Below are 23,274 nucleotides of genomic sequence, written 5' to 3'. Positions count from 1 at the left end.
GTGTCCCCTCCCGTGTCCCCTCCCGTGTCCCCTCCCGTGTCCCCGCCGTGTCAGCCCGGCACAGGGAGAGGTGCTCACCCGGCAGGCTGGAGCAGCTGGAGCTGACGGGGCCCGGGCGGGTGTTGGGAGGGCTCTGTGCTCTCCTCCACTGTGCTGGTGGCAGCAGAACTGTCCCACTGCTCGCAGGGGACAGGGAAGCTCCTCCTGGAGTGGCTTGGTGTCTCTGGGGTGGATGGGAGCACCACGCTGCAGGTCTGGCACTGGGAGACACCTGTAACCAAATGATTGGAGTGTGACAGGAGAATGTGGAGGCTGAGGGCTCTCACTGGAAAAACTTCATTGTATGAGGTTAAAAAATGAAATTCCACCATTTTCAAGCTTAAATCTTCAGTCCTTTGTGTTCTGCTCTGGTGAAGCTGCTCCAGACTGGCCCCAGTGTGACAAGAGCCCCATGCACATCATCCTCACGGTGATGTGGCACCAGTTCACACCAGTTTGGTGCTCCCTGCAGGCAGTTTCCTCCCTCAGCGCTGGGCTGACATCCCTGCAGGAGCTGATGACTCTCTGTAAATCTCCAGCCTGTCCCAGAGCTCAGCAAAGCCGCTGCCAGCAGCCAAAGATAAACAAATATCCAGGAACCTCAGGCAGAGAGGGAACGCTCAGCTGGATGAGGGATGAGACCAAGGATGTGCTCTGTGCCTCTCCCTGCGTAACAGTGCAGGATTTGGAGCTGCAGCAGTGAGCAATGCTATTTGTAGGGGCCAAATATAAACATTGATTGTTTATTTATATTATTTTTATTTATTTATTGTTTTTATTTTTATTATGTAAACATTTGGTGAGGCCTGAGTTTTGCCTGGAGAGTCCCCTCTGGGGGTACTGAGAGGTTCCTCTTTGTGTCCTGGGAAGGCACTTTGAGGACCTTCTCCCCAAGGAACAGGTAGCCAGGATATTCCAAATCATGGGATAATGATTCCACCCGAGGTTCTCTTCCCACAAAGCACTGCCAAGAGCTGATATTTCCCTCCTTTGTTCCACAGCCTTGTGGATTTGAGTGACCTGGAGAGAAGCAGCTACAGCCACCACAGTTACCTGTCCAGTGCTCCCCTGCACAGGTAGGACAGGGCGGGGCTGTCTTGTGTGGTTCATCCAATTCCCAATCAGAAATCATTTTAAGGGTTTGCTGTTTGAGGACACTGGGGTGTGTTTGGTGGAACAACAGCACAATAAATGGAAATACAGCCAGGTGGGCTCCAAGTCAGAGTCCAGAGCAGGCCACCAAGGTGATGAGAGGGATGGAGCACCTCTCCTGTGAGGAAAGGCTGAGAGAATTGGGATTGTTCAGCCTGGAGCTGAGAAGCTTTGTGGTAACCTATTTGTGGCTGTCCAGTGCCTGAAGGGAGCCCGCAAGCAGAATGGAAAGGGATTATTTCCAAGGGCCTGGAGTGACAGGACAAAAGGGAATGTTTTCTCACCAACTGAGGGCAGGGATGGATGGGATTTTGGGCAGGAATTGTTCCTGGCAGGGTGGGCAGGCCCTGGCACAGGTGCCCAGAGCAGCTGGGGCTGTCCCTGGATCCCTGGAATGTCCAAGGCCAGGCTGGACATTGGGGCTGGGAGCTCCTGGGACAGTGGGAGGTGTCCCTGTCGTGGCAGAGGGTGGGACTGGATGAGCTTTACAGACCCTTCCAACCCAAACCATTCCATGATTCCACAATTGTAGGATTCTGAGATCTGTCCTGCCCCACTGCTGTGGTCTCTGGGACAGCACAAGTCCCCTGCTCTGTCACTCACACAGTCCCACGTGTGGGAGCAGGCTGCTCATGGACAGCAGTGCTGATGGCTGGGATAAAGCCCTGGCAGCAGGGCTGGGACTGGAAGCAGAGCATCACAGAGGAACCCAGTGCCCTGTTCTTCCCAGGTCCAGTGAGCCCCTGTGCAGTTACTGCAGCCGGGAGATCCGAGACTGCCCCAAGATCATCATCGAGCACCTGAACATCCACTGCCACGAGTACTGCTTCAGGGTGAGCCCCAGTGCCTGTGCTGCTGGGAATGGTGGGGCTGGGAGCAGGGATCTTCCTGCAAATTCCATCCCCAGGCTTTCAGAGGGATATAGGTGGGGTGTGCCAAATCCTTACCTCACACTGGGACAAAAAGAGTCAGGCAGCCACAGGGGTTCCCAGAAGGTTTTTCAGGTCCTTGAATAAATGTTAGAAGAAGGAGAATTCTTTGTTATTGGCAGCACCCTCAGAACAGCCTCATGTCCAGAACAGTCCTCACTGTCCTTGGGGCAGACTTGCTGCTTTGTGGTCTTTGTGCTCTAGTGGAGGTGGCTGAATCCTCAAACCCTGCAGGGTTTCCAAGGAAAGTGTGCGGGGATGTGGGCAGGGTGGGAGGAGGAGGGATGGGGAGTGTGGGAGGAAGAGGCCTGCAGGGACATTTGGCTGTTGTAGGAAAGTGCAGCCTCTAAGGTTGCATCCTCACCCCTTAATAAAATGATGCAGAGACCTCTGTCCCCTCCCTTGTGCTGTTCCTGCGTGGGGTTTTGGTCATTGCCCAACCTCCTTGTTTTCCCTTTGGCAGTGTGGAATTTGCCACAAAGCGATGGGAGAGCTCCTGGATAAAATATTCATCCACCGGGACATTGTCCACTGTGACAAGTGCTACGAGAAGCTCTTCTAGGTGGGTTTCCAGAGCCCCTTTCCAAAGCCATTCCCAGGGGGATGGCTGGGTGAGAGCTCAGAGTTGACTGTGAAGGGCATTTAACCCCCACATTTCCAGGGTGAGCAGGCAGGGATCTTCCTGGGCTGCTGGCTGGGAAGCAGTGACCTTGTTGCAGCGTTACTGGAAACTCACTCGCTCTGTCCTGGGGGCGGTGGTTGGAACCAGAACCTCGGTGACAAACAGGCTGTGGTGGCTTCCCGCGGGTGACAGGCTTGAGTGATGACAGAAATGTCCCTCAGAGGTGGAGAGTCCTCTGGGAAGGCAGCTGAAGGTTCCTCGCCGTGTCCTGGGCTGACCCCGTGCAGGGACGGCGTTCGGAGCTGTGACATTCCCCTGACAGGGACACGGCAGCAGCTACACCTTTACCCAAAGATCCTTTGAGCTGAAAACCTTTGGGAAGAGAGTAGAGTTGTGCCTTCCAGAACAGACACGGTTTGGCTTCGTCTGATTATCTGGAAGGAGCGGGAGGTGCCGTGGCAGTGCTGGGGCTGGGAGACCTCGAGTGCTCCCGAGGAGGAGGAGGAGGAGGAGGAGGAGGAGGAGGGAAGGAGGGAAGGAGGCTCCGGCCTCGCTGCTCCCCGTTCCTGCCGCTGGGATGTGCCCGGTGCAGAGCCCATCCCCGCACGCTGCCGGCTCTGCCGCACTCCCGGTGGGATCAGCCGCTCTTTGTGTGCTTGCAGGGCCCGGCGGGGCTGGGAATGCTCTCCTGGGATCACCGCCGCTCCTGCCTGCCGAGACTGCAGAATTCATTCCTGCTCCCGCTTCCCTGCCGTCCTTTTCCCTCTCGCCGCCCCCTGGCCGTGGATGAGTTCAGCACCTGCTGGCTGATGCTGTCACCTGCACCAGTGTGATGGGAACGAGATAAGGCAGGCTCCTCCTCAGAGATAACATTTCCCAAGCCCCTCAGCCTGCCGTCGGCTGCAGGAAGATTCCCGGTATTCCCGGAGCTGGGAGTGGGGCACAGCTCCTCAGCTTCACCCCGGCTAATCGCCGCCAGTCTCTCCTGATGATATCTGTATTTCTTTCCCTTGTGCAGCCAGGCTGGCACACAGGCACTGGGAGCCTTAAACACTAAATTTGGATTCTTAGGAGGGTTTGGATTTAGTCCTTAGCGAAAGCCTATTTCTGCTTCTTTCAGCCCTAAATTCAGCCTAGAAATAGCTTCTGCCTGATTTCCATTTGCTTTCCCCAGGATTCCAGGAGGACTTGCAAACTCTAATTGTGTGTCAGCTTTAATTCCCCTTCCTGCTTCTTCCCTGAGGATGCTGCAGCACCACTTGTGGCTGCTGCCTGTTTGGGGGGATAACGTGTCCTTCCCCCGGTGTTAAACTCGGGCTCTGGGGCAGGTGTCTGGTGCCAGAGCACTGCCATCTCAGTTCCCTCTCCTGACAAAGAGCTCTGCTCAGCTGAAATCCCAATTTCTCACCTCTCAATGCTGTAAACTATTCACAGCCCAAATCCTCACTAACGCTGAACTTCCAGCGGCTGCTGTGCCCAGTAAAATCAGAATTGTGTCGTTTTAACTCAGAGCTGAGAGGTTGGGAATGCTGAATACTGAGACCTGGAAGTCAGGTGTCCTCCAAGAGTCCAGACTTATGATGGGAAGCATTAGGAGCCACAGAATGCCAGAATGATTTTGGGTTGGGAGGAGTTAAGGTTCATCTGTTCTGAAGTTCATGGGCAGGGACAGCTTCCCCTATCCCAGGTTGCTCCAAGCTCCGTCCAGCCTGGCCTTGGACACTTCCAGGGATGCAGGGGCAGCCACAGCTTCTCTGGGCAACCAGGGCATCCCCATCTTCACAGCCAAGAATTGATGAAAACCAAGCTTCTCCCAAAATCCTGTGATTACCTAGGGAAAAAGGAACCCTGATCCCCCCCTGTGATGTTTTTGTGTTTGAGAGCAGCTGAAGGAGCTGGGAAAGGGGCTCAGCCTGGGGAAAAGGAGGCTCAGGGGTGACCTTCTGGCTCTGCACAACTCCCTGACAGGAGGGGGTTTTCCCCCTTAAAGACCTGTATCCCCCAAAAGGAACCTGCAGCTATTATAAAAATGTTATGCTTTATAAATTGTATTGGCCTGAGCTTTGAAGAATTGCTGACCTACCCTCCATGAATAAAAAACAAATGAATTATTCAAAGAGGTGAATGTTCCTGGTATTTGTGGAGAAGGGTCACCTGCACACAGATTTTTCCTACGTGATGGATGAGGTCATGCATTTTCCTTCACAAAAAAAAAGATCTTTCTCTTGGGCTCCTGCTGCTTGTGGGGACAAATCTTGACCAGGTTATTTCACATGAAATCAAGTAAATAAATAAAGATATAAAAGGTATGAAATGTGCTGGTGGTGACTGAGCAGAAGTGGAGGCAAACCCATCCTGGCACAGGGAACTCTGCTTTTGGAAATCCCATCTTCTGCACAGACCAAACCTTCCCAGAGCACCTGAAAATTTCCAGCAGAGTGACAAAATTAACAGTAGCCCTGGTGACACCAGGACAGACCGTGGGCAGTGCCAGTGCTGGACGTGGTGTTCAGGCCAAGCGGTACAAAAATGAGATTCTGTTCAGAGCACGTGGCCTTGGTGACTGCCAAACATCCAACACTTCTTATCAGGAGGTGCCAGAGGCTGTGTGTGTGTCCAACACGCACATTTGGGAGGAGGATGCCAAAGAATGGCGCTGGTTTTATTGTTGCCTGATAAAGCTGTCCTGAAGAGATGTTACACTCACCGAAGCTTTGGGAGATCCCAGCTAAGCTGTACTTTGTGCGTTTTTCTGGATCTCAAACACACAGGGAGAGACCCCTTCCCTACTCAGCCCTTTTCCCCTTTTCCTTCCTCACCTTTCTCCCTCCTTCCCTTTCCTCCCCCTCACTCACCCCTTCCCCCTTTTCCCCATTTACTTTTTGCCCCTTTAAAACCTTTTTCTGCCACTCCTCCCTTTCCCCCTCATTGATCCCTACTCCCCTCATTCATCCCTTTTCCTCCTCACTGACCTCCTTCCCATCATCACTCCTTCATTTTCCCCTCATTAATCCCCTTTTTCCTCCTCTCACCCCTTTCCTCCCCCAGCTGCTCAATTTCCCTCTAATTCCCTCTTTCCTCCCTGACCCGTTCCATCCCTCTTAACTCTCCCTTCACCCTCTTACCCCCTTTCCGCCATCACTTACCCCCTTTCCCCTCTCCCTTTTCCCCATTCACCTTTCCCCCACTCCCCTTTTAAACCTTTTCCCACCAATTCCCCCCTTTTCCCCTCACTGATCCCCATTTTCCTCATCCATCCCTCTCCTCCCTCACGTCCAGACCCCCTCACTGGCCTCCTTCCCACCATCACTCCCTTTCATCCATCCCCTTTCCCCCCTTCTCACCGCTATTCCACCTCGCTTCCTTTTCCCCTCACTCGCCCCTTTTCCCCTCACTCGCCCCTTTTCCCCTCACTCGCCCCTTTTCCCTTCACTCGCCCCTTTTCTCTTCACTCGCCCTTTTTCCCTTCACTCGCCCCTTTTCCCTTCACTCGCCCCTTTTCCCTTCACTCGCCCCTTTTCCCTTCACTCGCCCCTTTTCCCCTCACTCGCCCCTTTTCCCCTCACTCGCCCCTTTTCCCCTCACCGGGGTTGACCGCGCTCCCTCCCCGCCCGCCGCCGCCTGAGGCGGCCCCGCGCAGGCGCAGCGCCCCCATCCCCCGTTCCCCACACAGGGGCGGGGGCGGCGCCTCCCGCCGTTCGCGGGCCGGGCTGAGCCGCCGGAGAAAGGCGGCACCGGCACCGGCACCGACCGACCTCCATCCGCCTGTGCGGCCGTCTGTCCATCCATCCATCCAGGTACCGTCCGATGGGGAAGGGGGTGCCCGCCGCGCTCGGCTCTGCCGCGCTCGGTGCGGACCGGCCGCGCCCGTGCCCCCCGCGGGGGTCGCGTCCGCCGGTGCCGCACAGCGCTCGCCCCCATCACGGCCATCGGAGCCCGCTCGCAGCGCTCCACAGACCTTCAGCCCGTCCTTTGCCTCACCCTCACGGCTCTCGGAGCTGCTCAGATCCCCCGGCCACCACAGCCCCCCGGCCTCTCAGAGCCCTCTCGCAGCGCTCATGGCCATCAGAGCCCCCGCAGCTTCCCCTGTAGCTCTCACAGCCCGATGTCCATCACTGCCCCACAGAACCGCCCCACCCCGGGCCATCAGATCCCCCACACAGCCCCCTCAAAGCCTCCCCGCGGTTCTCAGAGCCTCCTCCAGAGCCTGCAACCCCACCAGCCCCATGGCCATTATCACCCCTAAGACCCCCCAGCCCCATCGCAGCCCCTTGCCAGCCCCTTTCCCCACCCTCGCCAGCCCCTCCAGCGGTGGGAGCCCTCGCAGCCCCCCGGCTCTCCGGGCCCCCGTGGCCCCGGCAGACCCCGGCCTGAGGGGACCGTTACCCTCGGTGAGACACCCGGATGTCTGCTCGGCAAACTCCGAATTATTGTCTCCGACCCGCTCACGGCTGCCGCCTTTTTGCCTCCTTCTAAACGTGTTTTATCTCTTTCCTTCCCACCCCCCCGTTACACAATGAAATTAACTTTCGCAGGTTTGTCTCTCTTCCCCCGCATGTCTTTGCTGGGGTTTTTTTTTTGGGGGGGTGGTTTTTAGGCTCAGTGGTTTTGGGGAAAGAGTGATGGTTTTTCAGCTGCTCTTCTTCCTCAAGGTGTGTTTTTTGCTCACGTGAGGTTTTTCCCAGCTCTTCACCCTTGGAAGGGAACCGATTTTTGGGGTGACCCTTAATTCCTCTCCTTGTGGACAGTGGAACTCCTAGAAGTCCCCTCTGGTGCATCCTCAGAGTTGCTGAGCTTTGGGATATCTCTGGAAATCACACTCCCTTTCCTCGGAGATCCCTTTGGAAATCACACCGTGTGGGTTTGTAGGAGTGGGAATCCATGCAAGGAGCTTTTTGAACCTGGCACATTTGTGGGACTGGGATTGCTTGGTAACTCCACAGGAAATTTTCTTTTCCCCAAGGCAGAACACTTTGAGCAGTGCTGCTCACAGGCACAAGTTTGGAACATGGAAAGTGCTCTCTGTTCGCTCACAGCTCTTCCTAAGGGCTGTTTGTATTTTTTATTAACTCAAGTGGAAGTTTTGAAAAATTTACATCTTGCAGATAAAGGACCAAAATAATAATAATAATAATAAAAAAATCAGGTAACAAAACCCCAGCAAAACAAAATGTAATTTTAAAGAAACGTGCCCAGCTATTGCTGTGACAACCCTAAATAACAGTGAGATGCTGAGGTACCTATGGGGGTGTCTGTTTGTAACCTTGCTTTGTGTGACACTGAGTTTTTGTGGTTTCCTTTGCCCACTGGCACTTAAAAACTGATGACATTTTCAGGCAGCAAAGGGAGGGGGAAGAACATCCACAGCCACAAAAAGCCAGGGTTTGATCGCAGTTGTAACAAGTGCATCAATTTTTAAACTTTGAATTGGCTGTGTTGACTCACTCCCTCTTCTGTCAGTCTGTTTGCCCTCCTTTTACAAAACAGAGAGGATTTCTGACTTTTAACCTATTTTACTGCTCCTGGGACTGTTAATTAAGGGATTTTCAGTATTAGGGGTTTTCTGTGAAGAGTCAGCTTGGAAATGAATGTGCCCAATGAAACTGAAAACTCACGTAAATCAATTGGAGGGAAAAAGCAGTGTTTGCTCATGTTGTAAAACTAGTGTGAAATGCACTTCATGGTTTTTTTGACCTAGTGGAATATGTAATCTTAAGTTGGGATATATTTTTTGATTTTTTTTTTTTTTGCTGTTTGCATCCCTCGCTTTTCACGTGTAACAGGATAATACACCAATAAAAACATGATTTTAATCATGTTATTATTTTCACACAGCACAGTAACTGCAGTTCCTGTTGTTACTTTGATATAAGGTGATACAGAAATTTTTCCAAGTTTTTTTCTGCTTTTCCAGGATAAACCTGGTAATGAACAAAGGATGTTTTCACCATTTTCTTGACGCTGTTGTTGTCTGACGTCAGCACCTTGTTAATGATGTTTCCTGACTTTGCTCCATCAGTGCTTTTCTCAAGTGTTTTGTTGGTAAACAGATGGAAACTAAACTATTGTGGGGGATTAAATCAGCTTCCTTTTACTAAAGTCATTGACAGCAGAACAGGTGCACATCCTTGCAGCTCAGAAAACAAGGAATTTTTGGGGCTTTGCAACGTTCAACCCTAATTTAAGTCGTTCTTTTTGGATTTGGATGAAATTCAGACACCTTCCACTGCAGCTGCTGAGCACAAACCAAACCTTCAGCTCCAAACATTCATTAGCTGTTAGAAGGGAAGGTTAAGTTTTTCTTAATGGAGTGGAGCTCAGTGAGGTCATGGCATCAGCTCCAGCCTGAATTTGAGGTTATATTTAAAACACGATATTTTCCTCTTTGCAAGTGCACTTTTAAAATCCAAATACTGCTTCTAACTTGATTAGCTGATGCTTATAAAAGCCAGAATTTCCCGTGTCTAACTCCATTTGCCTAAAAACCTTTGTGTGTGTTTGCAGTGGGAGCCCTGGAGGATGGTGGTTCCCGGGAACGCGCCGCTGATCCAGCAGGACCCCGCTCTGGAGCCGGCCCTGGGCAGAGACGCCCCCGAGCACTCGGCCATGGGCCCGGAGCCCCCCGAGGACGTGGGGCCGGAGGTGCGGAAGCTGCGGGAGCTGGTCAGGAGGCTGGAGCTGGACAATCAGCACGCCAGGAGCAGGAGCAGCAGGACCCTGCTGGGGACAAACGTGCCTGGGGACATCCGTGCCGGGGTGGACAACCACGAGCCCGGCCTCAACGGGATGGAGATCAACAGCAGCATCAAGGCCCTGGCGGAGCAGCAGGAGTTGCAGCTGATGGCGGATCTGCACAGCCAGCTGAGCAAAATGAGGCAGGAGGAAGGAGAGAACAACTTCAAAAGAGCCCTGGATGCCCCCTCGGTGCAATACAGCTGCAAGAGTGTCCCCGAGGAGGTGTCTCCCCACGGGGAGCAGAGCTGCAGCAATGGCCGGTGTCCCTCACCTGGGGATACGAGTGCCAGCTCCGAGCTCCTGGGCAGCCTGCTCATGGCAGGGATCCGCGCCCCCGCCGCAATCCATGAACAGATCCCTGGTGAAAAGGGCACAGATCTAGAGGGGCTTCCGAGTCAGGCGGATCTGGATGAAGTCAAAGTGTTAGAACTGGAAAATTGCCCCGAGGAGGAGGATTGCTGGTAGGTATCCCCAGCCCTGGGAGGGACTGCTGTGGTTAAGTGAGCAATTCATTTAAAGCTACAAACTGATTTCTGTACAGGACTTGGATTTTTAGCAGCAAGAATGCAGTTCTCATTAATGACTGTTCTTATTTTTATGTCCATTGTGCCAGACCATTATTTTTTAAAAAATAAGTTTACCTGTAGGTGCTGTTTTTCCCCCCTTCCTTCCAGCCACTGCTGCAGCTTCCTTTCCCTCTAAGTTTAGTTATATATAGCACATGCAGATGAATGAATAATGGAGCTTTTAAACCTTGTACACAACTGTCAAATACCATATTTAAAATAAGAATTTTGCCAATAAGAATGCCTAGACCATCTGGAATTTGTGGCTTTTGCTAGGACCTGAGGAGACAAGCCATTCCCAGCTCCTGAAGGCTGTTCCTTTCCAGTTAAGCACCTCTTTTGTTCAGAGACATGAACTGAACCAGATCAATGATGTAATCCTTAACTGACCCGACTCTCTGGGACTCTCCCCTCCACCAGCAGCCTTGTTTGGAGCTTGTTTTGTAAATCAGCAGATTAACAGCCCTTGGAAGGGCAAGAGAAATGTAAAGCTAGAGTCTGATTCCAGCTCCTGCAATAGCTGGGACTTGGGATTTTACCCGGAGTTGTTAATTTGTAAGACCTGGGAGGAAAAGCCTCAGGGCTCTGCAAATTGGGTTTCAAATTTGTGTAGCCAGATTAATCTGGCAGCCAGGACAGGGCTGCTGAGCACAAACCAAACCTTCAGCTCCAAACATTCATTAGCTGTTAGAAGGGAAGGTTAAGTTTTTCTTAATGGAGTGGAGCTCAATGAGGTCATGGCATCAGCTCCAGCCTGAATTTGAGGTTATATTTAAAACACGATATTTTCTTCTTTGCAAGTGCACTTTTAAAATCCAAATACTGCTTCTAACTTGATCACTGGAACTTTTCAATACTCCTAACCAGCATTTTGAGCAGATTTCTTATAAATAAATAAGGGAATGTATTTAACAAATTGCATATGGAAGACTGGCTTTATTATTTCTGGGTTAATGAAAGCAGCCAGGTTTATATTCACATTTATAGAGCCTGTGACAGGGGAGAGTCTTCAAATTCTGTTGAGTCTCAGAGGCTGAGATCCACCCAGGCAGGGGATGCTGCCCAGTGGAATCAGGAGAAATTCTGTGCCTGGGAGTTCAGTTCTTTGACCTTCCCTTCAGCTGGTGGCTGGTAACACATTTCTTTCCCAGGTACCCTTCAGTCTGCACCTTGCAGGATCCTTGTGGGTTTGTTTCCTCTGTTTCCTTGCTAGATTTGTTTGGAACAGGGTAACCTGTGCTCCCTGAGGAGGAGCTGGGTAAGGGTGGTGATCCTGAGCCCTTGTGCAAGTGCTGTTCCCATAAATCATCTTTGATTGTGCTGCATCACTTCCATCTGTTCCCGTTTCCTCTTGTCAAACAAACCTGCTGAAACAAGAAGCTGCTTTTAGTGGTGGCTTCTTGTTTTGAAAGCGGGGAGTGAATCCTGTGTGCAATCAATAGTGCCTCTGCTTATTGCCAAATATCCCAAACCGTCTCCATAAACACATCCCACGTGTGTTTGTGCTTTCCCCCAGCAAGAACCAGAAAACTGCTTGGAGGGGAGGGAGGATTTTCTTAAAACAAACAAAGAAACCCAACAAACGCCCCTTAATTCTCTGTGAGTTTAGGATCAGCTCTAACAAGGTGGTTTTGCTGATGGGGGGAATTGAGGGCTGCCTGGAGTGAGCAAATCCAAAGGGAATAGCTGAGTGCATTGTGTATTTGCAATCCTTTCTAAAATATTGTGCATCCTTCTTCCCTGGAAGAAGGATGGAGTGGTCAGAGGGTTTCTTGCTGTTCTCTGCAGGTGCAGGTGGAGTCTCAATCCCTGCTGTATTTTGGAATTCCCCTCTTCATTGAGCTGGAACTCACAGAAGTTTCTGTGCAGCTCCCCTGGTCCAGCAGCTGTGAGTGGTGTTTTGGAGCTGTGTTTGCAGTGACTGAGCTGTGTGAAACCCGAGGCAGTGCCCACTCCCAGCTGCTGTAACTCTGCCCTGGGCTGCCTGGCCTCTGACTGCTCCCTCCGCTCCCTTTCTCAAATAGCTGCTCAAAATTGTAAATATCCTGGACACCAATCCCATGGAACTGGGCACTGAGGAGCTTAGTGATGCTCACCTTGGACTCCAGCACAGGGCAGCTGTTTTGGGAAGGCTTTTATCCAAATTCCCCCTTACCCAGGGAACAGACCAGCTGCTGATGGCATTACACTGCTTGTGTTCCCCAGTGTTTGTCAGTCTGGGGTTTTTCCATGGGGTGAGGAGAAGAAGGAATCCCTGGCACTCAGGTGAATCCCTGAGTTGCTGCTCTCATTCCCAAAAGTCTCTCAACTGAAACTGGGTCATGCTGTCTTCACCTCAGAGCTGTCTCCTGCCTGAATCCGTGCTCAGCACAGCAAGTGGGGTGCCATTGAACTGGTGTTTGCAGGGAGCAGGAGCGTGGTTTGCTCTCAGAGATGACAGTGTGGGAGTTTCTGGGAATGTGAGTTTTCAGCCTTAGCTCTGTGACCAGTGACCTTCTCCTGTATTCATGTTTAAGACTTTTAATTCAGTGTACTGGAGGAAATCATTGCTGCTTGTGTCACCGGAGACAGGGAGAGAAATTCTGGAGATGTTCCACCAGGAGAGGATATGATGCTGCACAAATCCAGGAGTTCTACCAGTGCAGCACCTTGTGCCTCTGACCTGGGGGAGAGCTTTACTTACAGGCTGTGTCTGTATAATTCATTTAAACCCTTCACAGGCTGGGTTGTAGTTCCCCTGTGATCTCTCCTTTCGACAGGGTGCTGCTGACAAGATCTGCACGGCTCAGAAATAGCAATTTGCAAGGTCTTGTTTTCTCAGACTGGTCATTTTGTGAGGTGTTTTTAACACTGTTGCATTAAATAATGCACAAGTGACTTCTCCAAACCTTTCCTGACTGACTGGTTTGTGCTGGCTGCAGGTGGCCACAGGCTGGGTGACAATCTGTGGGTCCAGGAGCTGCTCCAGAACCCCAGTGCAGCTCTGTGGGAGCATCCCCAGCACCTCCCTCTGCGGCTGAGCTGAGGAGCAGAACCTGCCTGGTGGTGACATCGCGTGCAGAGCTCAGCCTGGGAGGGGGGATTGCTTCAGAGGCCTTGGGAAGTGCTCCAGGCTGTGGCTGCTGCTCTTTACATTTCTGTAAAATGAGGGAAATCGCTCTGTGGCAGTGCCAGAGAGGTGGGGAGCAGCCTGGTGCTGCTGCTGCAGGAGCTGTGGACACCCAGCACCCCTCTGCAGCTGCACCCCAGTGCCCTGTGAGCACTGCACAGGCTGCTGCCTGGGTCAGGAGATTCATTTCATCTGAGCTTTAGAGCTCCTCTCACTTGGGGACTGATTTTTGGTGTTTTGTTCAGCAGGATTAGTCCCTAAACAGATATGAGAAAGAGTCTTTGCAGTGTCATTTTTTCCTCTCTTTGCAATTTCTTAGGAATAAAGCTCTGACCTCTCTTTGGGCTAACAGCAGAGTGTTTTTGTGTGGAGTGTTCTCCACAGGATTTTTCCCATTTTTTCCTTTTATGTTTCTGTCATTTCAGAACCTGAATAATATTGTTTCACAGTGGCTTTCTACCCCAGTCTCGTCTGTGTTAGGATTTCTGTTCAGCAGGAGTGTTTAGATTTGAGATTAGCACAGCACAAGCAGAGTACTAAATCTGAAAATCAGCTCTCTGAAGTCTGATATGGAAAGGAAAGGAAAATGAATGTATTACCTGTTTGAAATCCATGCTTTGGAGAGGAGTTCAGCTGCCTTTTAGCACTTGAAGGAGGTGTATCTCATAAACCTGAATTGTTCTAAACACTTACAGCTACTTGAGGTCTCCTTGCTCTGTTGTGTATAACTCAAAGGACTGAAAATCAGTGTTTGCCATTTTTGGAGCTGCTGCAGACACTGGTGCCAAGTGCTTTGGAAGATGGATAATAAAGCCAGGCTGTGTCTTCAGAAATGGGCTTTGCTTTACGCTCAGTTTCATTTCCTGACACTGCTTCTAGAGCCTTCTGCAGCCTGAATTCTGCTCTCGTGATTTATAGATTTCTGCTGCAAATACTCTGCATGAGCAGGATCTAAAATTCTCAGGCTTGCACACTCAGAACTGCTGTGATCTGTTATTCAGTGGTGAGGATGCTTTTTCTCAGTGCATTGTGCAAGTTGAGAAAAGTTGTTGTGTTTCCTGCATTCTTGGGGTTTGGGTTTGGTTTTTTTTCAAGCAGGCATTTCAAAATTCAACAATAGTTGCCATTAACTCCTGTAAATCCTTCTGTGACATTGATTCCATAAGGGAAATAGCATCTCTGGAATATTCCTTTATTTTTAAATAAAAAAATTATTTTTAATTTAGTTTCAATTAGTTTAGGTTAAAATTAAATTAGGTTTTAGTGCTCTGGATTATGTCAGAATAAAGTGCAGAGAGTATCACAAATTTATTTGTGAATGGCTACAACTTAATGGAAGAAAAATCCTTGTGGCACTGGGTCCTTCCCAGAGATGTTTGTCACCAAATACTCTGTTTTACAGGGTGAACACAAACATTAGTAAGCAGAAACTAAAGATATTTCATTGTTGAAGGGTTTCCTCCTCTCCAAAACTGAAGAAAACCTCATTCGTATTTAATAATTTATACAACAAACCCCCAACACATCAAACTGGGAATATTTGCCCAAATGTTTACTTTGTGCATTTTGTATGAGGCCTTGTAAGTATCTAAATAAACGATTTTTATTTGCAATTTGACAAAAGGAAAACATTCAGAGACATTTAGGGAGAGGAACGAACCGCAGGGTAAGGCTTGGTCCTGAGCAGGGCTTTGTTCAGCTCTGACTCTGGGCTGGCTCCTGCTTTCCCAGTGCTTCTGGGATTCAGCTGGCAAATCAAACAGCCTCAGAGGCTGAAAGTACCAGAAAAAAAAAATTCAGAGTGTTTTTAAACAAAGCCAAGAGTTTTTAGTTTTTCACACTTCCCTTTTTCCAAGGTGAGGCTGTTTTAGCTCCCTGGATGTGAGGCTGGGTTAAGTCAGCCTCTGGTGGGTGACACTGGTCACTGGACTTTGCTGAGCCTAGGAAAAGGGGATTTCTGTCTCTTAATATGTCCAGAGAAATAATCACATTTACATATTTGAGGGGCTGATGCTTTTAGTTTAGTGCTGTGCCAGCAGCTTGGGAGAAGTCAGGGTGCTGAGCCCTCCCCAAAGCTCCTGCAGAAGGAAAATGGGAACCCTGGTGCTGTGAAATCAAACCAGAATTCCTTTTTTTTTTATATTTTTTTTGTCAGTGCTCTGAAGGATTGAGCTGTGTTCACTTAATTGGGTTTGGGGAAATTGTGAGAGCTTCTCTTGCCAAAGGACTCGTCAGCAGAAAAAAATGAGAGTCCTCTGATGCAGAGGAGTCCACAGCTCTGCTCCATGTGGGAATGGCTCTGCCAAGCAAACAAGGGTTGCCATCCTCATCTGGGATGGTCCTGGGGGAAAAATCAGGGTGAGGAGCACGGCAGGAGCTGGGCAGAACAACTGCTGGAGCAGGCAGGGTTCTCTGCCTCAACCTGGAATATGTGCAGAGCAGCCTGACCTGCCCTGAGGAGGCTGTTGGCCTCTTTTTTGTGTGATGGTTTTACTGCTCCTTTTGTGGTCTGAAGTGTACAATAAATCCAGGGAGAGGGAGCACTGTGCTTCCTTGGGTTTGATTGGATTTGAGTGCTTGTAATGCTCATTTATCCGTGCAGAAACGCAGCAGGATTTGCTGGGGGGTCTGCCCTGAGAGGTACCTTTGGAGAGTCAGGAATATTTGCATTCATTCCTCAGCATTTATTTTGTCAAAAACAAACTTGGATTTTTTTAATTTGCATGTGGATTTGTGTAAAGCTCGGTGGGGAGAAGGTGTGTGAGTTGTGACTAAAGAGGCTGAGTCTGTTCCCTGAAAAAGAGGGCTCTGGCCAGAGGCAGGGCTGGGAAGTCAGGAGGCAGAAAATTGGGAATAATGTCTTTCTCCAGGTAACAAACAGTATTTTGAGAGCTGCTGAATGCAGAAATTCTGCTTTCTGCATTCCATGTTATCCCTGCCTGGATCCAGGACAGGAGCCAGGGCAGTAGGTCAGGCAGACCTGTACAATATTTTAAATATCCCAGCTCTTGTTTATGTTGTGTCTTGGCCGGGTGTTGGTGTTACAGCCAGAGTAACACAGTGAGAGTCCCACAGTGTTTCTGTGTATTTTAAACCTATTTTCAGGGATGAATGGGATAATGACTGACATTCCTGCTGATTTGTTGTGGAAATCAGTATTTTCTGGGTTGGATCTGAGCTGGCTGTGAGAGAATGAGTATCTGGAGCAGAAAGGCTCAGTGTTCCTTGCTGCAGGAGTGGCAAAAGCTGGGAGAGAGGAGGAGGCAACCCAGGCAGACATCCCTTGAAATCTTAACTCCACCCTCGTGGCCAATTGATGATTAAATGTTGGATTTTGGCCTGGTGAGGGTGGAATCCTCTGGATACATCAGTTTTGGGAGCACCATAAACGCTCAGGTGTGGCTGTGGGTGGTTTGGTGGTGGCCAGGAGGGTTCTTTGTCACCTGTGAGCAGCTCCTGAGGTGAAGGAGCAGCAGGAGAGGGAGGTGCTGGTGGGAAAGCAGCACTTGTGTGAGTGTGTGCATGGGACAGCTCCTGCTGGGCTTCTCTGGTGCACAGGGAGCAGCTGAAGGCTGGGCCAGCAGCTCAGCAGAGCCTCAGGGGAGGGGGAACCTGACAGCTCTCCACAAATCACAGAATCCCAGGAGGATTTGGGCTGGGAGGGACCCTAAAGACCATCAGGTTCCTGATCTAGGTCAAGGTCTCACTGCCTTCTGCACCAGGGTGTTCTCCAAGTGATGTGTGGGAATTAAAAACAGTTTCACGTTTGGATGTGCAAGGTTCAGATTCTTCTTTCCTCTTACAAGTTTTGAATGTGTTGCTGAACAGCAAAAACATTAAAAAAACGGAACTGATTTTAGCTTTTAAAAAATACAAATGTGGGATGTGTAAATAAAATTCTCAAGTTGCTTTTAGATCAAAGGCTCTTCCAGCTTTGACCTCTCCTCAGAGGAATGTTCTGCTTTGGAAATCTGGTGGAGATGCTGCTTTACACCCAATCCCTTGTAAATAATCCAGGAGTTTAAGATGATTAAATCTGTCTATCCATAAGGCTAATCCTGGGTGTCCATGCAGAGCAATGGAGGTGTCAGAGATGTGGCAGACACTTTGGCTGGAGGAGAATTTTTCTGACATTACAGGGAAATAAGGCACAGCCAGACTTCTGCCAGTCTGGGAATGTCTGAATCCTCCAGTGAAAGGCTTTATGGAATCTGGGAGTGCACCTTTGGGTGTCTCAGAGCTGCTGTGAGGACACAGCGGTGCTGAACAGGTGCAACATCCAGAGGGTTTGAAACAAAAGTGACAACTCCTGGAAGGAGATCACCCTGCAGCTCGAGTTAGGGGCACCTCACACCCTCACTGCCTCTGAGGGGGCTTTTTTTGGGAGAGGGGAGTGGAGAGAGACAGGTGAGTATTCCAACAACTTCATTTCCAGCACCTTGCCTTGCAGAGCTGTGGGTTTCTGTGTGAAGCCACTGAATTTTCCTGTTGTGGCAGTAATCTTTCTTCCTGAGTCATAATACACAATTTAAACTTGAATTTTTAAATTTAGGTAACTGTCGGTTCCTGATGGCTACACTCTAGCAAATTCCACTTTGGTAGCTGTATGCTTTGAATTAACAAGCATTTCTTCCTGTCTCCTTTGAATCCTTGCAAAGGCTGTATGTGTCTCCAAGGAAATCCATGGATGAGAAAACAGCCTCTCCTCTGAAGTGGTGCCGGCAGGTGCTGGACAATCCCAGCCCCGAGATTGAGGCTGCCTGCAGAACCCTCATCAACAGGCTGGACCAAGGTAGGGCAGCTGCAGCCTCTGCAAATCTCATTCTGAACAGCAAAAGCCAGCTCAGTGTTGTCAGGCTCTTGAATTTTTTAAGTTTGGTTAATATTTAAACATTTTTAAATGTAAGAAAGGTGTAGAGGAAAAAAAAGTGATTGCTGGGGAGCGGGGAGAGAAGCATGGAAAACTGTTCTTGCAGCTTCTTTGTGGAGAGGAGCTCCTGGTGCTGGGTGTTCCCTAAATCCTCGAGATGTGCTGCAGTCTCCTCTGTCCAGCTGGATTTGGGAAGCTCCAGACACAAAAGCTGTGTTTGAAAAAGTGCCATTTCTGAGAAAATCAATGTTTGGAAGCTCAGGGATATCCCTGAGCTGCTGGAATCCATCCCCAGCTGGGTCCCCACGCTGGTGTCTGAGGGTTTGTGGTGCCTGGGTTTGTCTCCATGGGAATGCAAGAATTCTGATTTCAGTTTAACCAGCAGTTTGAGCCCTGTGCTCTGGAGTCTGAGGTCACTGCTTTGGGGTGGTTTTAGTTTTCATTCTGACACTGTTTGGCACTGCTTGAGATCTCAGGCTTCTCTTGGGTTTAACCTTGGCATTCCTGATTAGAGATAACTGAATAGACTTTGAGAACAAACTTCATTTGCTTTCATAAACCATCTGTGCTTCGAAATGTGAATGAAATCTGTTTGCTTACCTCTCTTCTCTCTGAAATGTTTCGGGCTTCAGTTGTACTTAGTCTGACCTGGTAATATTTGTGGGAGAAATAAAAAAAACCCCATGAATACGGTGAATCTTCATTATTTTCTTAGCTGATCTTCTCACAGCAGGGGGAACTGAGTTCCGTGGGCAGTTCAGCAGCCCCTTGAGTACCTCCAGATCGTGGTGTGAGTAATTTCCTCAGTGTTGTAGCTGCTCATTCCACCTCCAGTGAGGATGGGGCACTTGGTTTTGCCACCTGCCTTATTTTGGTTCATTTGTGAACATGTGAGTGTGTATGAGCTGAACAAATTTAATACAAAGAGTTGGTTTTTATATCGGATTGGCATCATTTCTGTGGTTTAATACTGTCTTGGTTCCATCATAAAAACTCAGAACAACACACATGTAACAAAGTTCAGTGAGTTCTCTAAGATGAAGGGGTGTAGAAGTGGCAGATAACTGATGGAAATAATCATCTGGGAAGCCCAGCACTGGAACTTTGTGAAATGTGTGACTTGTCAGGATTTACTCTTGGAATTCTCCAGAAGGGACAAAGCCAGTTAAAGGACACGAGTGGGGGACTGGGCACTGGTACCACCAAGTACCTCTGCTGCAGAATTTAACCCTGTTTGATACCTCTCTATCTTGTTCTTGATCTTGCTCTCTGTTTCCAAATTAATTTGCTAACCTTTGTGGCTTTTTTTGTATTTTTTCCTTCTAGCCAGTAGATGGAAAAACCTGTATTGCAGCCCCCTGGCATCTCCCAGCGCACATAACCTGAATTCCGAGGCAGGCTCCTGTAGCAATGCACTAAACTCTCCTGGGCACCTCAAATCGACTAACAAAGCACTACTAACCTGTGGCAGCTCAGGTATGGCATGGCACTGCAGCTCTGGGCTCTTTAAAATGCAAGGAGGGTTAGGAATTGGCACAGGGAAAAGTTCTCATGGCCACTCGTGGTGTTTGCCCCTTTTTGTTTGCTCCCTTCCTCACCCAGGCTTCATTTGTGTGGGGGAAAGCCTCCTTGCATTCTAAATGTCCTGTAGTTACTTCTTGGTTTGGGTTTCTCTACTTTCTCTCTCTATATATATATATTTATGAATTGTACTAATTTTAAGTGGCTGAAAATAGAAAACAGCTGTTGGGGCAAAAATATATTACTCTTGAATAAGGTTGTAAACTGTAGATGTCTTTACAGAGTGACATGGGTTTGGTTTTCTGGGGAAGGTTTCTTTGGGAATATTGATTAATACAGAGAACAGAAAACTGCCAAAGTCTCCAGAATAAAGCCTTCAATTGCCTGAGTGGGCAGCTAAAACAAAACACCAGAAGTTTTCCTTCAGCCTTGATTGTGTGTGGAGGAAGATTCCTACCTTGGAGGCAGCTCAGCCACAGCTCTTGTTCCATCCTGATAATGAAGCTGCTCCAAAATGCTTTGGCCTGGAGCCTCCCTGTGCCTGAGGAGCCAGGAAGAGCCTTCCAGGAGCTCCATTTCTTATCCTTGCTGCAGCTCCTGCTGTTCCCAGCACAAAGGCTTTGCCTCTTGGCTCCCTTATCAAAGGACTCTTCCTTATTTGTTTGTTCTGCGTGGAAATAGCTAAAGCCTACTTTGCATGTTTAACAGTCCCTACCTCCAAACTAGATGGTAAATGAACTTTTTTCCCCCCTCTAAAAAAAGGAGAAGTGTTGCCTGTGGCTTTTTTCACAGGTGCAGGTTTGTTCTTGAGGTCTGGTTCTCTGCTATAAATAGAAATTAACACTTATCTCCGTTTTGCAAACAAAAGGATGCACGTAGGACTGAGGGTTTTTACCAGCTGAGCTCTGCAAGGAAACATCTCTGAGGCAATTTCTTGTTTTTCACAGGAGACTGGGGGGCAGTCCAGGTGTCTGAGCACCTTTTCACTCAGAAACAGCTCCTGATGAGTAAAGCCAGAGTGTCTCTGGCTTCTGGAAGGTTCACACTGCAAATGTTAAAAAGGTTAAAGGGCCAGGCCAGGACAGGCTCTGTCCTTTCAGAGCATGAAGAGTTCGAGTTCACCTCAGGTGCCTCTTCCCCGTGCCTTGTGCAAGCACTAACTTGAGTTTAAAGTTTCCTGTCAACCTGACTGACTCAAATCTTATTTTATTTCCAAGAAAAAACAGCTTTCCTACCCTTCAAATGGAAAATGTTTAAATAACTTCCCTTGAAATCCAAACCAACCCCTCTGACAAAACCCAGGTGTGGTTTCTGTTTGGAAACAATCACCAGCTCAGCTTCACTGATGGAATAAGGAGCTTTTTTTCCCCCTCCTTGCCTATTTTTAACTAGACCTGCAGTTTGAAATGCAACAGCCAAACTAAACAAAGTTTTGCCTTTTAGAAAGCTGGTCTCCAGCTGGATTTTTAATCAGTGCTGAGGGTGCTGTTAATTAGAGCAGGAAACCTGTGCTTGTTCACGACACCACATCCTACAGGTGCAAGCCCTGCTCAGGATGGATTTATTTCAACTCTTACACTCTTTTCCTGACACCAGGAGGAAAGAAATGGGATTTTATTGTGGAATATCTTGACTTGGAGTGTGTATTTGTGGAGCATACACCCAGATGCACCTTGAAGGTACAGCCACACTTCTCTCACTGTGTTATTTAAATTTAAGCATCCTGAAGCTCACTGTAGTTTTCCTGCCATGTTCTGAGAAGATTTGAAGGCAGGGCACCTCCTGAATACTCAACAGTGATGTTAAAATAAACCATTTCCCAGCAAAATTGAGCAGCCTTTTCAAACTGTGATCAAACCCAGCCAGGCAGGGAAAAGCAGCAGGTTCCCAACATTATTTCTTCAGCCAGCTTGGAAGAGAGAAGTAACTGCTGACATGGAAAACACAGGTGTGAAGTTCAGGTGAAAAATGTATTTCTTACATGGGCACTGACCAAGCTGCTTCCTGCCAGTCAGCCTCACATTCCTTGTTTGAAAAGCACCTGAGAACCACAGGTTAAAACCTGAGCATTGGAATTTCCAAATCCTTACTTCTCACAGCTGGACCTGCTGAGTTCCTGGGAGAGATCCCTGCTGTTCCTGCTGGGTTTGTGGGTGTCTGACAGGGTTTGTGTCCCTCTCCCCAGGGTACCTGAGCATGCACTCGGCCCTGAGCTCCCAGTCCTCGGTGGACAGCGAGCTGAGCACCTCGGATGACTCCATCTCCATGGGCTACAAACTGCAGGACCTCACCGATGTCCAGGTCATGGCACGGCTGCAGGAAGAGAGTGAGTTTTGTGTGTGTTTGTTTAGGGGTGTTGGAGCTTTATTTGCTTTGTTTTTTTAAGTTGTTTATATATTGTCAAGCAGGAAAACTTCAATAAAGGCATAGGCTGGTGAGCAACTGTAGATAACCCAGGTGCCACCCAGGCAGGGGTGCTTTCAAGGGAAGGCAGGCTTGAAATATTCATTTCCAACTTTGAAATGCTGCTGGGTTAAGGAATTAAACTTAATTAAAGTTAAAAGATTTAACCTGCAGATGAGACTCCCATACCTGTAAATTAGACTGCTATACCTACTTAACCCGCTGGAGCTTGATGGCAGTGTCCACAATCTCAGGTGGGATTAGGGAGCGTCCCCTGCATACGTTAATTAAGCAGTGCCGTAATTAAGCAGCGCTGAGCAGGTGATGCTGTCCCAGCTGCCGGAATTCGAGGGGACAGGCGTTACCCTGACCCTCCCTCCGGTGTGCACACTCGGCTCCCTTTGTCCCGGCTGTCGCCTCGCTGCCCGTGTCCCCCGCGTGTCCCCAGGCCTGCGGCAGGACTGCGCCTCCAGCTCGGCCTCCGTGTCCCGGCGCAGCTCCAGCGCCTCGCTGCACTCCCTGCGCCGCGGCACCTACAGCGACCAGGAGTTCGACACCTACAGCCTGGAGGACGAGGATGACTGCGAGTGCTCCGTGTCGCTGCGCAGCGCCCAGCGCTACTCGCCGTCCCCGCGGGGCTCTCCGCGCTGCCAGTCCCCGTCGGGAGCCGAGCTGGGCCGGGCGCGGCTGCGGGCCCCGCGCCGGGCGCTGCACAGCCCCGGGCAGCAGCGCCTCAAGTACGCCAACAGCGAAGGTAAGGCAGCCCCGGCACCGCCGCACGGATGCCGAGCTCGGGGGGGACATCTCGGTGCAAAACGTGCCTTACTGTGCCCTCCTTTACAGCTTCAGGGAGGACGGAGAGCGGGTTTGCTCTGTGTACTAGGTGGTACCGTTACAGGACTGGAGGTGACAAGGGGCTTTTAAAGGTTCACTAGTTAATAAATGAATGATGTAAAAGGATGGGTTTATTTTTATGCTAACAGTTCGTTATATTATATATTTTATTATATATATTTAATTATATATACTTTATTCTATTATATATTATATTATTTATATATTTATTATTATGTTCATAATAATAAATATATAAATAATATAATTGTTATATTACCCTAATAATATATTTGTTATATTATTATATATTACAATATAATATTATCATTATATAAATTATATATTATATATAATTATAATATAATTAATTCAATTAATTCTATTAATTATATTATATATAATATTATATTATATATTATATATTATATTACATATTATATAATTATATTAATTATACATATTATATATAATTATAATATATTTAATTATAT

General features: G+C 48.9%; 2 protein-coding genes across 5 annotated transcripts in view; both read left to right on the top strand.

Moving 5' to 3' along the window:
* Positions 1–5,561, top strand: part of ZNF185 (zinc finger protein 185 with LIM domain) — a 31,025-nt gene extending 25,464 nt beyond the window's left edge. The window contains exons 28-31 of the mRNA XM_033514154.1: positions 1,041–1,115; positions 1,922–2,024; positions 2,584–2,682; positions 3,405–5,561. Coding sequence (XP_033370045.1) covers positions 1,041–1,115; positions 1,922–2,024; positions 2,584–2,682 — 277 coding nt within the window. The 3' untranslated portion in view covers positions 3,405–5,561. The remainder of the gene's footprint in view (positions 1–1,040; positions 1,116–1,921; positions 2,025–2,583; positions 2,683–3,404) is intronic.
* Positions 5,562–6,411: 850 nt separating this feature from the next.
* The window catches only part of LOC107204069 (SLAIN motif-containing protein-like), a 21,800-nt gene continuing 4,937 nt past the window's right edge, over positions 6,412–23,274 (top strand). Inside the window, exons 1-7 of one of the 4 annotated variants that reach the window (XM_015626861.2) lie at positions 6,412–6,539; positions 9,247–9,938; positions 17,811–17,944; positions 19,349–19,498; positions 21,729–21,869; positions 22,395–22,700; positions 22,790–22,852. In XM_015626861.2, the coding sequence (XP_015482347.1) occupies positions 9,262–9,938; positions 17,811–17,944; positions 19,349–19,498; positions 21,729–21,869; positions 22,395–22,700; positions 22,790–22,852 (1,471 nt within the window). In that variant the 5' untranslated portion in view covers positions 6,412–6,539; positions 9,247–9,261. The remainder of the gene's footprint in view (positions 6,540–9,246; positions 9,939–17,810; positions 17,945–19,348; positions 19,499–21,728; positions 21,870–22,394; positions 22,701–22,789; positions 22,853–23,274) is intronic. The other 3 variants (XM_015626863.2, XM_015626862.2, XM_015626864.2) reach the window with 3 other exon arrangements.

Source organism: Parus major, chromosome 4A, assembly GCF_001522545.3.
Source record: "Parus major isolate Abel chromosome 4A, Parus_major1.1, whole genome shotgun sequence".
Lineage (NCBI taxonomy): Eukaryota > Metazoa > Chordata > Aves > Passeriformes > Paridae > Parus > Parus major.
The sequence above is the reverse complement of the archived record's forward strand: the minus strand, read 5'-3'. Positions and strand labels throughout refer to the sequence as shown.